This window comes from Petromyzon marinus, chromosome 7 (genome assembly GCF_048934315.1).
Source record: "Petromyzon marinus isolate PM22_M1 ecotype Great Lakes invasive population chromosome 7, UKy_Petmar_22M1.pri1.0, whole genome shotgun sequence".
Classification (NCBI taxonomy): domain Eukaryota; kingdom Metazoa; phylum Chordata; class Hyperoartia; order Petromyzontiformes; family Petromyzontidae; genus Petromyzon; species Petromyzon marinus.
Window position 1 is genome coordinate 13,627,261 of NC_133673.1, and position 18,264 is coordinate 13,645,524.

The 18,264-nt window shown below is 49.8% G+C and overlaps 1 protein-coding gene and 1 long non-coding RNA gene across 3 annotated transcripts in view; one reads left to right on the forward strand and one right to left on the reverse strand.

Annotated features, from left to right (window-relative positions):
* LOC116940015 (transmembrane protein 178B-like) overlaps positions 1 to 5,295 on the reverse strand; it is a 159,766-nt gene extending 154,471 nt beyond the window's left edge. Inside the window, exon 1 of the mRNA XM_032949215.2 lies at positions 4,391 to 5,295. Coding sequence (XP_032805106.1) covers positions 4,391 to 5,192 — 802 coding nt within the window. The 5' untranslated portion in view covers positions 5,193 to 5,295. The remainder of the gene's footprint in view (positions 1 to 4,390) is intronic.
* Positions 5,296 to 7,507: 2,212 nt separating this feature from the next.
* LOC142924034 (uncharacterized) overlaps positions 7,508 to 18,264 on the forward strand; it is a 43,817-nt gene continuing 33,060 nt past the window's right edge. For both annotated transcript variants that reach the window (XR_012941176.1, XR_012941177.1), the window contains exon 1: positions 7,508 to 7,735. This is a non-coding gene — a long non-coding RNA (uncharacterized LOC142924034). The remainder of the gene's footprint in view (positions 7,736 to 18,264) is intronic.

Genomic DNA, 18,264 nt, shown 5'->3' on the forward strand with positions numbered 1-18,264 from the left:
TATATGGGTTCATGAAATATCCGCTCAAGTTCAAATCTTCAAAACGTAACGAGCGAATTATCATTTAAAAGCCATTTTTTCTTTGAATCTCTTGTCATTCCTACGGTGTCTCTGCATCTTTATTCTCTCATCCCCACCACATATCTATACACTTGTCTGCATTTCTCTTATATCGCAATATATATCTCTCTCTTCTGTCAGCTCGCTTGGGATCATATCAATTGAAAAGGGAGGGGGACCCTCATTGCACAGGACTACCTGTGGGCTAGCACACTGCCAATAACACACGCAAAAAAAACTCTACTATGGATAATATTGGTCGCGGAAGTCTACTACGTGTTGAACAGATTTCAGATTGTTATTTTATTTTTTTGTAAACGCGCCAGCAGCTGATGACACATTCATACACTTGTTGTACCGTCAGACCCGAGCTGCCAAAATATCCTCCAGCTTAGACGCCAAATGGTGGCGGGGTGGCGGCGCAGTAGTTGTGTGGCCGGCGACCTGAGTTCGACTACGACTCACGGGTGATATCCGAATCACGCCTGCGGCACCCCTGCTTTTACTGACCCCTTACCCCCTCTCACACTGACCAGCTTGGTGAAGTATAGTCACCCCCCCCCCCGCCAACATTCGTGATATGGTGTTGGGGATCCTCCAATCAGCAGTGGGTTGACAAATGAGAATAACTCATCATCGTCATCATGAATATTATTAGATTCCTGACATATACAACCGCTGCAGGTACTAAGAAAAGTTATGGGCGTGGCAAAGGTCCGTTGGCAGTGGAGTCCAAACGGAGGCTTAAAAATTCGCCACTTTGCCACCGTCGTCCACGATACGTTGCAGCGCTACACGTGCTGCTCACCCAGACGACAACAGTCGTGAAGTATGGCAAACCCCATCGCGGCTGATTGGCCTCTCGACTTAATTGCCCGTTGAAGCGGTGGCGCAGTGATCATGTCACCACGCCACGACCCCGGCGGACACGGTTAGATTACTCGCCACGGCTAACGTCAGTGGCGAGTTATATCTGAACCGGTCCTGGACGCCAATTCGCTACCCCCCCCCCCACCGCACCGTCACTAACCCACAGTGACCAGGGCGGCGAAGCATGGTCAAACGACACCCGTGATCGATACGGTGTAGATCGGCTTCCGCACCGCATTAGATTGACGAATATGGCAAAACATTAAATCATTATGACTAGATGGATATATATATGGAAATATATTTGGCCTATGTGTGGTGCTTACATTGGACATTACTCTAGCATGGAACTGTAGGCGATAGTATCGCCACAACTATTTACACGCAGCGATGTGCTTATGAGCTGGCGGAAGTGGTGAAGCTGAGCAGAAGCCAATTGAGATGCACAACCTTCCTCCGCTCTCTAACACGCGTTCTAATATCTGTATGTCTCGGGTCTCTGTACCTTAACCCGAACAAGCACGTAGCAATACATCATCATCATCAGCCGTGAGCTATCCAGGACTGGACGAATGCCACCCCCACCCCCCCACCACCAATATTATTGAAGGGAAACACAGCTCATAGTACGACACCACGCCGGTCAGTGCGAGTTGGTGAAGATATACTAAATGAATGTCAGTTATTCATTATACCAACGCAATAATAACAATAATAACTAATTTCTTACCCCATGAAAGGCTCACTGAGTCTCAAGGCTCTTTCAGGGGAGGATCCTGCATTGGGATGTTTGGCCAATTCCATTCATGAGTGCTTGGCATGTACGTACTGTATGTATGGTGAACTTCTTTCGCACCGTACGTAGCCAACCGTGCGAACCGGAGGTGCGGGGGAAGGCATGTGGCAGTACCCGGCGAAAACCCACCAAAACACGTGGCGGAGGGACAGCACTCAAAGCTCATCACAAGATAAACAAAAACATTTCACTACTGTGCTGCCATCACATGGCCATCACCGCAGCCCACGCCGACACAACACCTCGGGTGTTCCCAGGCATTCTCTCATCCAAACACGAGCCAGTCTCAACGCGGACTCAGCTTCCGAGATGCGATGAGGTCGCGAGAGATGGGGGGGGGATTGAGAGAGCGATGAGGTGGATGACTCGACTCGAACTAACCAGATCGAAACCACTAACCCACGACCCCCTTCCTCTCTCGTCGCACGGTGGGCGTTAAAGACCGCTGGCTTCATCATGATCAAGGGCAGCTTTTTTTATATACGTATGTACCGTGGAGGTGCGGAGGTAAGGACAACAGATTGGGCTTCGAGCTGGCCAGGAAATGGCAGTACAGCGAGTGGATCTGTGCAACCATCTGTGTGGACCTTCGAGTGTTACCCCACCCTCTCTATCCCACGAAGCAATGCACCTCGCCGTGCCGCGGTGTCACACAGCATCGACGCCGCGTTCTCTAAATTACGATCGCCCATCGCGTGCCCTTGCAAAATAACAAATCTCGCTGGGATGACGCGTGGCTTGCATAAGGCGCACCAACATATCCATCACGCCGAGTCCCTACAGTATGCACGTGCATATTTCTCACAGGTAAAAAAAGAAAAATCTACGATGAATTGGAAATGCATCGCTGACAGTGAATGTTCAGATGAAATACGTAGTAACACAGCATGATTGTCACCCATGTTCAATCCACTGCTGGATAAAGGCCTCCCAAAAACGATGGTGGTGCGAAAATAATCGAGAGGGCATCACGGGCGATGCCATCGAAGTTACCACACTTCGCCATCACCTCTTTCCTTCTGCTTGATCCTGCAACTGTTGCAAAGCCAATTCTACCGTGAGGTTTAATCCTATAGTATGAATAATAGTCCTTGATTGTGGAGGGCTCAATTAGTCTCGAGCCTCTTTCAACGAAGCTCCTTCTAGGCATCTTGGGTCGCTGGCGCACGCCTGTGACCCAGTGCTTTCGGAGGCAAGGGGGTGATGGACTACACCGAGATTTGTAATTAACGCCCAACACTTGTGGCTGGTCGTTGAAGTGGGTGCATGCATCCATCTTTGTGGACCTTTGAGCGTAACCCCCCCTCCTCCCCCCACGCCACGAAGGAAAACGCCTCAATTTATAAAGCTAAAGATAAATATCCCTCATATAGCCTTAACAGACTGTAGGGGCAAGTGCTGTTAGCGAGCACCTATTAAGGCCGGAACGGTACACGAGGGAATGGGTGGCCAGCACCACGCCCGACCGCCTTTGTCTCCCTAGTGCCAATGTTGACACCGCACAAGGTACTCATTTTAGGCTGAGTCGACCTAGGGGAAGCCTAGGACCGGTTCAGATAATCGTCACTGGTGTTGGCCGTGAGCGGGAATCGAACCTGTGTCGCCGGGTTCATAGCGCAGCGCGCTCACCGCTACACCACCGCTCCCCTAATTTATAAACACACAAACACGTGCTTCAGCCAAACATCCACAATGTCGCAGGACTCTTCGACTTCAGGATCGATTTTTTTACATTGCAGATAATTAGCGCCTCCGATGACCACGGTGGGCGACGTGCGGTGCGAAAAAAGTTCAACATGCACACAACAAAGACAAAGATTCCCCGTATAGCCTTAACAAACTGTTGGGGCAAGTGCTGTCCGCGAGCACCTATGAAGGCCGGTACGGCACACGAGGGGGTGGGTGGCCATCAACCACGCCCGGCCGCCTTTGTCTCCCTAGTGACGATGTTTACGCACCACACCAGGTACTCATTTGAGGCCGAGTCGACCTAGGGAGGGGGGGGGGGAGCAGGACCGGTTCAGATAATCGCCACTGGTGTTGGCCGTGAGCGGGAATCGAACTCGGGCCGCCGGGTTCGTAGTGCAGCGTGCTAACCGCTACACTACCGCTCCCCATACATACACACACACCTACATACACACCTACACACACATACACACCTATACACACACCTATACACACACCTACACACACACCTACACACACACCTACACACACACCTACACACACACACCTACACACACACACCTACACACACACACCTACACACACATACACACACACACACTTACACACACACACTTACACACACATACACACACACACTTACACACACACACTTACACACACACACACTTACACACACACACTTACACTTACACACACATACACACACACATACACACACACACATACACACACACACCTACACATACACACACATACACACACACATATACACACACACATACACACACACACATACACACACATACACACACACATACACACACACCTACATACACAGCCGTGCCTCCGGACGTTTCTACCAATTCGCTCTGACCGAAAGCGCGCGCGGCACCTCCGCGGCGCCCCCCCCCCACCCCCCCCGCGTGATCTACGCGACACGAACCCGGACCTCGTCCCCCTCCCCCCACCCACCTTTGGCGATGAGATCCTCGATCTCGTCGTCGAAGCCGTCTCGGTAGCACTTGCTCCACAGCCCCATCTCCGTGGAGTTGGCCTGCCGCACGCAGTCCGGGTCCGGGGCTCCTCCCGGCCCGAACACCTGGCGCCTCCTGCGCCTGCTCGACGCCTGCACGCGCGGCCCCCCGCGACCAGCCACGCCGACCCCCAACGCCGCCGGCGGCGATGCCGATAATGACGATGACGATTGCGGTGGATGATGACCGTGGCTGCTGCGGCGACGGCGGTGGTGGTGGTGGTGGCGGCGTCTTCTCAACGAACATTGGCGGCGGAGGAGCATCGCCGGTTTCCCGTCCACGACTGTGAGTCGAATCATCCCGGATGAGCCAGCAGCAGCAACAGCACCACTACCACCACCACCACCGCCGCCGCCGCCACCTCGGCGGATCGTGGCGCGTCTCGCCCGAAGCGGGGCCGGCTGCTGCTGCTGCTGCCTCGAGTCGCGGTGCCTCTCGACTCCCGCCTCTGCGTCGCCCATCTCGGCGGTGCCGTTCCGCGCGGCGCTCGCTCGCTCGGGCGAGTTTGGCCTGCGGCGCACCACCTGCACGAAGGGGCTCTGGCGGAGGGGCAGGTTGTTGTTGGACGTGTAGATGTAGCCCGGGTCGCGACGCTTCGTGCCGTAGCTGCGGCAGCGCTCACGGTGGCGGCGCGCATCCGTCTCGTACCAGTGGTCGGTGCAGAGCGCGGCCGCCAGGAGCCCCAGGGCGCACAGAGCGAGCGCCAAGCCCGCGTACAGCAGCAGCCTCACCGCAGCCATGGTCGCCGAGTGTCGAGAGGCATTCGGGCTGGCTCGCCCCGAGCTTGCAATCGTTGGAATGATTATTATTATTATTACTTGCTAGACCCCCCCCCCCCCCCCCCCAACGATAACGGCGAAAGGCGACGATGATGACGACGACGAGAAGGAGGAGCGTTTTGCTGCAGGAGCAGCCGCCGCGTTCGGATGGAGCGTCGCTGCGGGGTGAGCCACGAATTGCGCGCTCCTCCTCCCACTCCCTAACGCTCCCGTCGTGCCGAGAGCTCCTCGTCCTGACGATGCTGTGAGCGCGTTTGACCTCTGCAGCAGCAGCAGCAGCAGCAGCCGCAGCTTTCACCGTCCGATCGCATCGGGAGTCGGGATGATTCGCGGCTACGGCGCGGAGAGACGCTGTTCTGATGCTCCTAGTCGATGCAGCATCCATTTGTCGCGCACCATCATCATCGTAATTGCCACCATCATCATCATTATCCGTAGAGACGGAGAGAAACCAGGGGAGGGGTGGAGGGTGTGGAAATAAGGAGCGAGCAAACGAGAGATGGAGCCGTCTGCTTTCGACCTGCGTGGGAGCGCCGCTATGCGCGCGCGCCACCACCACCACTGAGTGGGGAGGGAGACGAGGAGGAGGGAGGGAGAGGAGGGAGGGGAGGGAGGGAGCGAACTGCGTGGGGTGGGGGATGGATGGAGCAGTGATGTCATCCCTCCTTCTCGGAGAAGATCGATACGTTGTGATGCAGCCCCTGTTCCCTTGGACGCTCACCAACCGTCTTCCCCCACCCACTCCCACTCGCCCACCAACTCACTCGCCTACTCACCCACTCAGCCATTCACCCACCAACTCACTCACCTACTCACCCACTCACTCAGCCACCCACTCACCGACCAACCCACTCACCTACTCACCCACCCACTCACCTACTCAACCATTCACCCACCGACCAACTCACTCACCTACTCACCCACTCACCCACCCACTCACCTACTCACCCACTCACCCACTCACCCACCAACTCACTCATCCACTCACTCACCCACTCACCCACCAACTCACTCACCCACCAACTCATTCACCTACTCACTCACCCACCCACTCACCCACCAAATCACTCATTTACCTACTCACCCACTCACTCACCCACACACGCACTTACCCGCAATATAAAAGGAGACGCCAGGTATCATATTCTGGCGCGCGAACAATCTGAGAAAGCGATCATTTATTTTTGACCCCGGTCTGTCTTATCCAGCAGTGGATTGATCATATGGCTGGACGTGTATATGAAGGGTTTCATTTCTCCTGGAATATTTTTGGAGGGCCCCCAAGGGAGGTTTGGGGGGAGGGGGGATAGACCGGGGGTGGGGTGGGGGGGTAGGCAGTAATATTTCTTGTGCTCAGCCGCGGACAGCTCCGGCTGAAAGGAATCGAGGCTCTTTCCTTCTACGTACATAGAGTCTCTTTCCTTCTACGTACATAGAGTTTGCTGTGAGCCCGCGCCTGCGTCCCTTCAGAGGCCAAATTAACATTCTGCGCGAAAGCAACGTGGAATCGCCGCTTTAAATTAAGCGAATTAAAAATGCGGGCAGCCTTTGCGGTGTCCACGGTTCCACGGCAGCACGTGCGAATGGCTCCAAAATGCAATTTCGCGTACCGCTTTTACATTAGCATGTGTAACATCCGGGGGTCTTAATTGGTGATTAGTTACACATTAATTAGGGGCAAGAGCACCTTAAAGGCAGAGCGCCAAATCAGCTGGAATGCGGTCGATCTCCATATTGTCGCGTACGATAAAAAAAAAACACGTATTTAAAAATGTGTTTTTTATTATCTATAGTCCTGTTGATGATCCTAAAATCGATGTTAACCGACCGTGGCATTTGGTTAAGCAAGCAAACCGTACTGGCTACGAACTACTCTGGCTTTCATTAGCATCGTCGAGCCTGCTCAAATAAAGCGGTTTCAGGGACGCATATCGATAAGGGGCCGTCCATAAATGACGTCACGCACCTAGGGGGGGGGGGGGGTCAGACATTTGTGACGATGTGTGACAAGGGGGGGGGGGGTTGAGAAATGTGACGTCACATAAAAATGCGCAACTTTAAATAAATATAGAAAACACGTTCTACTTAATTAAATAGACTTTTTAATAAACGTTTTCTCCTACAACATCAGAGTGCAGCGCCACATTAAATACGCACTACAATGACAATAGTTTAAAGCGATTTGAAGCATTATTTTTTTCTGGGGGGGGGGGCAAAGCTTTGTGACGTCATATACATGACGCCGTGTGACGAAGGGAGGGGGGGGATCAAAAATCGTCAAAAATCGCGTGACGTCATTTATGGACGGCCCCGAAGCGTTTCGTGTTGAGCGGTTTTCTTTTTGTTACGCAGCGAGGAGAGAGCGAGCCCGAGAGAGACCGCCCACCTTTGCGACGGGGTGATGTTGATCAGCTCACGGTGCAAGGGTGGCGTGCTGCCGGTCGCCCTTCGTCCAGCAGTGGATCGACCGTGCCCGCCGACGGCGATTGCGATCGGAAAATGAGGTTCGTTTTTGTTATTTTCACCGTGTGCAGCGCGTTAGGGAAGTGTGTTTGTTAATTGCTGTGCTGGTGAAGTGTTATCATTTTCAGCCCGCAGTCAAAATTAATTGTGCGAGTTGCAAGCCCTGTGGCCTAATTGATGGTGCTACTCAGAATTATCATTTCTGCACATCACGGCGCAAGTTGCTTCTTCTGTTGGCTGTGTTTACTGGCGGCACGCGAGCACGTGTGAGCGTACACACGCCCTAACACCTCCTCCAGTGATCGCTTTATCTCCACGTAAAAAATTACAAAATATGGTTCAATCGGAAAATGGCTTTTGACACCTATGTGGGTTTTTTTTTAAAGTAATTATTCACGGGTTGTCCATCCACTGCTGGATGAAGGCCTCTCTTATGCCGTGTCGATCACGGGGGTTGTTTCACCATACTTCACCACGTTGCTCGCAAGCAGCGGGGAAGAGGAAAAGTCTTGGAGCATGGAATTGCTGACCCGCCCATGCAGGACATCTGTGAAAAAGAGCTTCTTAGCTCATCGGATTCCTCCAGTCTAAATAAAGATTCTGATTCCGAACAGCGGAAAGGGTCTCAGCAGTCGTGCGAACGGCCACAAGGAAATTCCACACAGTGTCTCGAAAGGCAGCAGCAGAGAAGGAGCGACCTCCCATCGAGCACAAATATCCATTCGCGTCGTTGTGGAGAATATAACAAAATACTCAAGCAGACAATGTCTCCTTCATATATCCGTTTCTCCACTTAATATTAAAACATATCTTGCACAACGCACTGGCCGCACAACCTTCAATCATCAGCAGTCGATTAAAAAGAAAAAATCTGGATCGGTTTTGACATGCAATGTCTCATCAGCGGTCAGAACCAATGCTGGTGAACTGCCCGATCTTGACGGCGTAGGGCGCGTAGTTCGACGCACAATTACGCCGCAACATAAAATAGTCGCGAGCGTCATTGTGGGGGGAATGTAAATAACACAATAAATACATGAGACGACGTCTCTGTCCTTCATACATCCGTCTCTGCACATAAAAAGAGGTACGTTTATTAGACGCGCTGAGCAAAGGTTGACCCGAAGGATTCTCCTCAGAATGCTGCCGTTGCCTGGAGAGCCAAATGGACGTGAATGGGCCCCGCACTCTCACAGAGGACATCGGTACGAACGCCGTCGAAGATTTTAAGAGACACTTCCCTGCTGATCTATAAATGTATTTCTAAATGGCACCTCGGCCTGGCCCGTACAAATGCCCCAAGTCATCACTCACGAATTCTGCACAGAAGGGTCTGTGCGGTGCATGCGATAAACTTCATTAAATAGACGGAGGAGGCCACAGCTCCGCATACAAAACAGGTGAGCTGCAATGTCACTTTCGCATGTCGCGCGTCTACGCACGCGACAGGGAGGCTAAATACATTCATCTTCATCACCGCCGCCGCCGCCGCCATCAGCAGTAGCAGCAGAAGCCATCATCTATCCACCGCTGGACGAAAGCTTCCCCCAAGAGCCAGTCGACCACCTCTCGCACGGTTGTCCCGTGCGAGAGGTGCTGATCGTTTCCTCGCTTTCCATCTCCGCAAGCAGTCGTCGCTTTCTCCTTTCACACGTCTTCTTCTTCTTCTTCTTCCACCCGTGTGTCCCACTCACGTGGAGGTGTTCCGCTGCCCTTGCCACCCTTCTCCACGCTGCCGAGTCCTGCGCCAACCCTCGTTCCGCTCCTCGAGCCACCGTGTCCGATCGCACCAAATCTACCCCCCCCCCCCCTACCTCTCCTTCTGCTTTCTTGTTCATCTCTTTCCTTCCACTTGCATCACTTGCCACCTTCTGACCCACATAATTTCCCTGTCGTCTCTCAGCATGACCGAAGCACACCGGCCTTTTCTCTCTCTCGTCTTCTCTGTGATTCTACCACCTTGAGTCTTCCTCTACTTCAATTCTCACCCCCCCCCCCCCCCCCCCGTGTTCTTCCTTGTCAAACCGCAACATCCACCGCAACATCCTCATCTCTGTGACTGCCATAGCTTGGTCCTCCCTCTTTCTCCTGCCCCAGCACCGGCCTCACCACCGTCTTGTACTATACACTGCTACACTATACACTACACACTTTTTTTCCTCCAACCAAACCTCTTATCGCACACCACACCAGTCATCTCTCGACATTTCAGCCATCTAGCCCTTGTTGCCCTTTCAGACGCGTTCAGTGCCCAATGCATCACGAGCACGATGTCGCATATCCGACTGGCCGTGGGGAGACCGAGGTGTGCGAGCGCCGATATAATCGTGACCAGGTGCGCCATGCGCAAAGCCACACGCCGATTTCAGCACGGGCCATACGCTCTGTTTACCGTTGTCGAGGAACGAGGCTGTACGCGAGATTAGGAAGATATATTCTCGCGGCAGCCTCGTTCGCGTTTATTACTTTTTTTTACGGCATTCGACTTTCTGCAAAAGCTTATATACCCACGCTGCCCCGAAATGTCATTCATATTCAGAGCCCCCCTACAGTCAACATCCACTAAGCAAGGAATCAAACAGAATAGAGAATCAGAATCGGAATATTTATTGACACTGGAGGAATCCGATGAGCTATGAAGCTCTTTTTCACATATTCAGAGAGCCTGGGCGTTCAGTGGAGCACGTGCACAATCAGGGGTAATGGGGGTAGAGACTGCAAACCTTACCAAGGCTGTCATTAGCGCAGCCCTAAAGCAGAATAATAAACACAAATATGTATAAAAAATATATATCTTAGCTGGCTGGTGTTTCAGGCCTAGAGGCACAGCCAATAACTAAATCACCCAGAATTCGCCCCGTCACATCACATCTCGGAAACAAAGGCAGATGTTGAGTCTGGATGGGTGACCACCCTGCATTAAAGGCTGCTCCTGGGGGCTACACGGTAGGATAGTTCAGCAAAATTAACAATTGTGCTGCATCTTGACTTCAAGCTTTCGTGACTGCAGGAATTCATATTCTTGGGTCTTTCGGTAAAGTCACATAGATCGGTTCAAATAAAATAATGTAGTAGTTTTTTTTGTTATTTTCTTTGAACCTATCTACGTGACTTTACCGAAAGACCCAAGAATAGAATTGTCCTGCACTTCTATGCTACCGCATCTACGCGCAGCATTATCGACAGACAATGCTACGGAGCAGTCTAATAATATACGACAGTTTTCAAGATAGGTTTTAATTTGATCAAATAGCGATCCATCAGTGGATGGATCCGCGGGCTGTATATGCACAAGATATTGCAGGGAATGGACCTTCTTTAGAGGAGAAGGAGCAGAGTTTGACTGAACTATATTTGGCGAGGCAGTAGTGCAGTGGTTCTTAGATGCCCTTTGCTAAGGTAAATCATCAAAATACTAATTAAGCACGGGAATGTAACTACAGCTACTTTCTTGATTTGAAGCTTTCGTGACTGCAGGAATCCATACTCGCCGGTTCTTTCGGTAAAGTCACGTAGGTAGACTTTACCGAAAGAACACGACGTTTCGGTCGCAGCACAAGAGTCCGTCTTCAGGTGTGAAAACAGCAGATCATTTTCTTTTCACACCTGAAGACGGACGCTTGTGTTGCGACCGAAACGTCGTTTTATTTTATTTTTTCTATCTACATGACTTTACCGAAAGAACAAGAAAGTACTTTGTTTCATCAACCCCTATGTATTTATCGACATTATTCACTGTTTTACCATTGAGAACCAAAGGGGTGCAAGGGTGCTGTAAAGGTTAAGAACCACTGCAGTGTAGTGGCACTCTGGGACACCAGGAGATATCAAACTAGATGTGTGTAGGGTTATCAAGTAGAATAGCACGTGTGCAAACAAATCACAACAACACACAGTGTAGTAGACTGACTGACACAAAATACAATAAATATCTCTATTGATTTACATAAACATCTAAAGCGTAACTCGCTTCATGCATATACAAGCGCAGCGCGCGCACGTCTGTGAATGCTCCACGAAGTGTTGCCATTCTCATCATCGCGTCGTAACTATTGTTTGGATTACTTTCCTCAATTGATGAGCTGTTTGATGATGCGCGTGTCGCACGTGTCCAATTCACTGTTGCGCCTCTCGGCAAGAATTTCCTGGGTTTCATTCCCGACTCTGGCTCCTTTCTGTAACTAGCTTGTATGTTCTCACCCCGTTCTGTATGGGTTTCCTCCGGGTTCTTTGATTTCCTCCCATAGTAAAACAAAAAAAACCAATTGTGGCTGATATTGGTCAAACACCCGAATTTGTATTCATATATGTTGTGTGTAATGGGTTCACAGCAACGCGGTGTGATACATTCGCCACAATGTAAAAAACAATAATCGATTTTTACATCAAATCTTGACCACCCCCCCCCCCCCCCCAAGTTGTGACAATGTATCAGATGGCGCGGTTGAATCATTACATGCCAAGTTTAATGGTTGTCACGGGTTGAAAAATGTCTGTCTTCGGAAAAAAATATGTTTCGAAGGGGTTTTTAAAATATAATTTTAAAGTGAGTGATTTTTTTTTTGGTTTGGTAATTTTACAATCGTGGAACGTGATGCCGCCACACGACGGCCTCCTCTTGCAAATTGTCACGTGATCTCGTTTTCAATAATGGTTGCCCTCCACGTGCTGGAGGAGGCTGCAAAGTGGCTCTGCGGCTTCGTAGGCTGACGTCCACTCAAAGAACATGTATTTACTCATCAATTATAAGTCAATAAAAAAAACATGAAATATATAATGAAAAGTTATCACAGTGTAAATAGCATTGGCTAAAGAAAAACGGGTGTCGAATTTCCATCGCGGCCTTCTGGCTCAAAGCGAGCATCTCCCCGTGCTCGTTTGAGCAAGACAAAAGTTTGACTTGAACCGAAAACTTCGGGTTTCCCTCGTCACGACAACGATCAACGTTGTTTTTGGGGTTCGGCCAACGTGTAAGTTTAAGTAAGTTTGAGACACGTGACGCTTCGGTAATCGCAGGGCACACGCAGATGTGCAGCAGTTTGTTTTTTTGGGTTTACCAAGTAAGGCCAACTGAGCTACATAGCTCTTTTTCAGGAGCGACCTGGTCACAAATAAACGCATGCTCTAAACGCATATTTCTAAATTTGGAGGGAATAAAAACCCGAGGACCCAGAGAAAAATACTCACGACCACGCGCAGAAAGGCACGCAAACTCAAAATACACAGCAGGCATCAGGGTCGGGATCGAACCCATGACCTCCTGTATACCAGGCAAGGTAGTTAACAACTCGCCACCACGGGTGCCTCCAGTTAAAAGCACACTCAGAGGTAAGTGGAGGAATGTCGGACCCTTCTGCACACAGGCAGTGTAGTCGTATTGCCTGTTGTACGTCAACAGCTAATTACAAAATAATTGTAACCGTTCGGATAACTACCGCCTTAGTGCTGCGTGGAAGCGAATCATCAAATAATACATTATTTAAATGCATGTCTATAAAGGGCAGCATACGGCTATTTTAATACACCAATAGACAGGAAGGACAAGATCAAAGGGCTCGCATAATGCACATGAATAATGTACGTTGACTCAGTAATCCCCTCTCCCCCACTTTCCGCAAGAGCGCAGAAGCGTGGTCACCACATTTACGCCTCTATCTAAGGAACGAAACAGGTGGACTTCTCCACAAATCTGGCTGTCGCCTGATGAAGCTGGTTGTAATTACTGGCGAAACGGTCGTTCTCAGATTGTAAATGTTGTGGCTTGGCTCTCTAACACACCGGTGTTGCTGTACTAGTGACGAATTGGCCACGTTCTGTTTACGTGACAAACCTTACAAGTTGGCTGTGTCGATAGAGTCGACTGTACGTGTCAAATCATCACACTTATTGTTGTATCGATCGTCGGCTGTATGTGTCAAATCATCACACCCGTTGTATCGATAGGGTCGGCCCTGTGTGTAAATCACATCTGGGTCCACTTTTTTTCTGTTCGTTAAATCGATTAACCTGCATTTGTATACAACAGCAGCCGCAACAACAACAGTTTCCGTGTAAATAAGACGACAGCGGAAATAACGCGGTAGGAACGGAGCAATAGATCCCTGGATTGGATGTTGGGGGGGGGGGGGACATCCACAGGTCTATCCCCGGGGCAGGCATCGCTCCACTCGGCGCTGGAATTATTTCGCACGCGCAGCCATCATTCAGTGGCGGTGCAGCGGTCGTGCCCTAGACGCGTCGAATATTCATCGTTGTTGTTGAGGCTTTCGTGACTGCATGAATCCATACTCTTTGGTTCTTTTGGTAAAGTCACGTAGTGGGCCCACTTCAGCATTTTTTTTCTTGCTGTGGTGTTCCCAGCTGATGAGGATTGCTTGTGTTGCGATCGAAACGTCGTGATTTCTTTTATTTTATTTTATATTATTTCATTTCTACCTACGTGACTTTACCGAAAGAACCAAAGAGTATCTTTGTTGTTGTTTGTTGGTTTGCCCGGTGCACGGTCGCAATCTCCATAAAAACCTGCCATGGTCTTGTGAGCGCCACGCAGCGGTACCGATACGTGGAGGCAATGGTGGAGCCAGGATTGTCAGGTGGGGGGGGGGGGGGGGGGGCAGCCCCTCCAGCAATGAAAAACGATAGAAGAGTTGTTAGTAAGTAAGGACTTGTGCCTTGCTTTTTATTCGGCGCGTGTGTGGCAATGGCGCAGCCATCGATCGAGGGTCGAATTCGAACCGCGTTGTGTGATCGGCATCGCGTTCGCTGAAGGTGTTGATGCCTTCAGGGAAGTCGTGTACTGTAGACGCAACTGCGCACAATTCTGAGTCACTTATAACCGCTTTGCCGTTACTTATTGCCAGTTATGGACTCAGACTATTGTCCTATCATCTCAAATAGTCCCTGGCACATAATAATAATATGCTACACAATGGCAGTGGGGGTCGCAAAATGCCGATTTATTACTAATAAACCCCAATGATCCGATCGAAATTAGGGATTTAGATCGGATCATTGGGGGGGGGGGGGGCACGTGCCACCCCACCCCACCACTGGCTCCGCCAGTGCGTGGAGGAGAAGGGGAGGGAAATAGGGCTCGATGCAAAATGAATGCGAGCAGGGCCTACTACGCACGCCACGTGAATTCGGCGTGTGCGCGTTCACAGGCACCATCCGCCCACCGGTTTACGGAATGAAACGAACCCAAAAGAAAGACAAAGATCCCGCCGTGTAGCCTTTAACAGGCTGTTGGGGCGCGTGCTGTTAGCGAGCGCATAATGAAGGCCGGCACAAGAGGGGGTGAGTGACCAACACCACGCCCGGCCACCTTTGTCTCCACCAGTGGCGATGTTTACACACCGCACCGGGTACTAATTGAGGCCGAGTCAACCTGGAGTGGGGGGGGGACCCAGGAACGGTTCAGATAATCGTAACCTGGTGTGTCGGTCGCGAGCGGGAATCGAATCCGGGATGTCCGGGTTCCTAGCGCAGCGTAGCGCTAACCGCTCCGCCACCGGTCCCCATACCCAAAATAAAACGCGCACGTGCGCCCATTGTCGAGGGATGCACGCCCCATGGGGAGGCATGACAGCCACAACAACGGACCGAGGGCTTCATTCGAAAACCGTCAAAACAAACCTCTATCTTCTTTTCAGGATAAGAAGGCTCAGCTGATCGAGTCTCTCACCTTTCTGAAGAGATGCCGCGACTCTGGGATAATACCAATCGCATTTACACCGACCTCTGCTGCTGTAACTTCTTCTAATGCGAAACGAATTCTTTCCAGAACTAGCTTAGCTCTTATCTCAGAGAAAATCAGACTTATACGCACCGAACTAGATCAGTTAGACAAGACACTCTACAAATCACACTTATCATTGACGGCAACAATGTCCACATCGGATTGGGAACATGTAGACAATATGACTGCCTCTTCAGCTGCCACAATGTCGACCAAATGTAAGGACAACCTGATTTCCAAATTTAACCTCCTCTCCAACAAAAGACCGGACCCACACACCAAAAAGCAAGACGTTAACAAAGTCATTATTCATCGCAGTAACGGTTCTATTTCCAATGGTCTGAAATCCGTTTTAGCTAAAGGGCTAAACTTTGCAGTCACACCTAAACACATACCAGTTAATGATATCATTGCCCAAGTAGACGTGGCTCTCAAGGGCCTGGGTCACATCGCTGCAGACGTAGCAAGATCTGAAATCGCTGCAACCCTCAAAAACGCTAAGATGCCAGCTAGCAACCTCAACAAAGATGAGCGTTTTTAATTATACAAATTAAAAAAGAGGGATGACATTGTCATCTTCTCAGCCGACAAGGGCAATGCCACTGTCATCATGGATAAAATAGAATATAACAAAATTCAAGAATTACTCAACGATGGCAGCTATACAAAAATAAGAAGAGATCCCACCAACAGCCTCGTCATACAAACCAACAAAATCATTTCTAATTCAACCACATTAATTGATCAAACCAAACAGTTCTCGTTGAAACCTGCTGCCAGGCCACCAAGATTATACGGCTTACCAAAAATACATAAAGTAGATATACCCCTTCGTCCCATCGTCTCTACTATCAACTCCCCCACCTACAAACTGGCTCGTTTTCTGTCTGAAATCCTGCAGCCTTTCACTGGAAAAACCACCTCTGCGGTACAAAATTTTACTCACCTGGTATCGACAATCAGGGGTATTTTTCCCTGTCCCCAGACGACCTGCTTGTCAGTTTTGATATAGTTTCCTTTTTCACCAAAGTTCCTGTACCTGACACCATCGCAATCATTGAAGACTTGGTTCATCAAGGACTAAACACTGAGGTACCCCCCCTGGTGAGACACTGTTTAACCAATACATACTTCACTTGGAATGGAACTTTCTACAAACAAACTGAGGGCACCCCAATGGGCTCCCCCCTTTCTCCAGTTATAGCTAACATTTTCATGGAGAAATTTGAGACTGACGCCATCCAGACTGCCACTCTGCGCCCAACCTTATGGAAGAGGTACGTGGATGACACTTTTGTCATTTGGCCACATGGCCGGCCTGCTCTAGACCAATTCCTCAACCACATCAATTCCATACACTCAGCCATCAGATTTACCATGTAAGTCGAAAAAGATGGCAAGCTACCTTTTTTGGATGTCCTAATAAAAAAGAGACCTGATGGTTCAATGAGCCACTGTCTACAGCTACCCATACGGATGCTTACCTGAAACCGGATTCCCACCACCATTCATCCCAGAAGAATTCCCTCATCAAGATTCTGCACCATAGAGCCCAATGCATATCCGACCAGGAAAACATAGCCAGTGAACTGAAGCACGTACACCAAGCTCTTAAGGCTAATGGTTTACTCCGACTACACAATCCACAAAGCTACCACTCCAACCATGAAGAAGGACCCTCTTGAGGAGCCATTCAAAACCATCACTTTACCCTACATTGCGGGGATCACAAAAATGATCTCCAAAATCTTGAATAAACACAAGATCCAGGTACAATTCAACACATTACATAAAATCCGTGATCTGGTTCCGTCTGTAAAAGATGTGATTCCGGACATACAGTACCCTGGCATCTACAAACTATGTTGCCTCTGTGGTAGTAGTTACATTGGAGAAACCAAACGACGTCTCGGACCGCATTCGTGAACACAAAGCAGACCTAAAACACGGTAGGACCAACACCTCGGCCGTGGCAGATCGTTGTTATAATTCAGTAGGCTCACATGACATTGACTTCTCCAAGACAAAGGTTCTTTGCAAGCCACCTGGCTACCATGAGAGATTCGTTCATGAGGCTATCCACATATACAGAGACAATTTCAACCAAGAAGATGGATTCTGGCTCAGCAATCATTGGAATGATTTGATAAACCATTTCGGGTCTTAATTGATTGTTTACGCTTACGGTGGCTTTCAGACTGCATCCATTATTTTCGTCTCCCCCCTCCTCTTTTCCGAACATAGATGGACTCGTCCATCTGAATAACTGCCAAATCGCTCTCTGTGGCGCTAACGTTAAAAAAACGCCACTTTTCAAATTTTCTTGCTGTGGTTTTCACACCTGATGATGATTGCTTGTGTTGCAGTCGAAACGTCGTGATAATTGTATTGTTTATATTTTTATTATTTTATTGTTTCCCTTCTACGTGACTTTACCGAAAGAACCAAGAATATGAATCCCTGCAGTCACGAAAGCTTTAAATCAAAATTTAAACCTCTATCTATTTGTCACTCAGTCAGGACGTGAGCCACTTGTAATTGAGACGAGTCACTACCATGCGCTGGATTGCAACTGATGAACAACAAACACACGCGGATGGATGGCTGCGACTGCACAAGGCAGCGTGAAACCACGCAAATAACACAAGCGAAGGATTCTCATATTTTTTTGCAAGGTTTTTTTTCCTGTATTTGAGCTCCATTTATTTTAGGAGCGCGCGTTTAGGTGATGGACAAGGCGACCCGCGGGCTCGATTCCCGGCCAAAGCTAACACCAGAGGCGAGCGATTTCAGAAACCGGTCTGGGCGTTTCTCACCTTCAACCAATCCGCA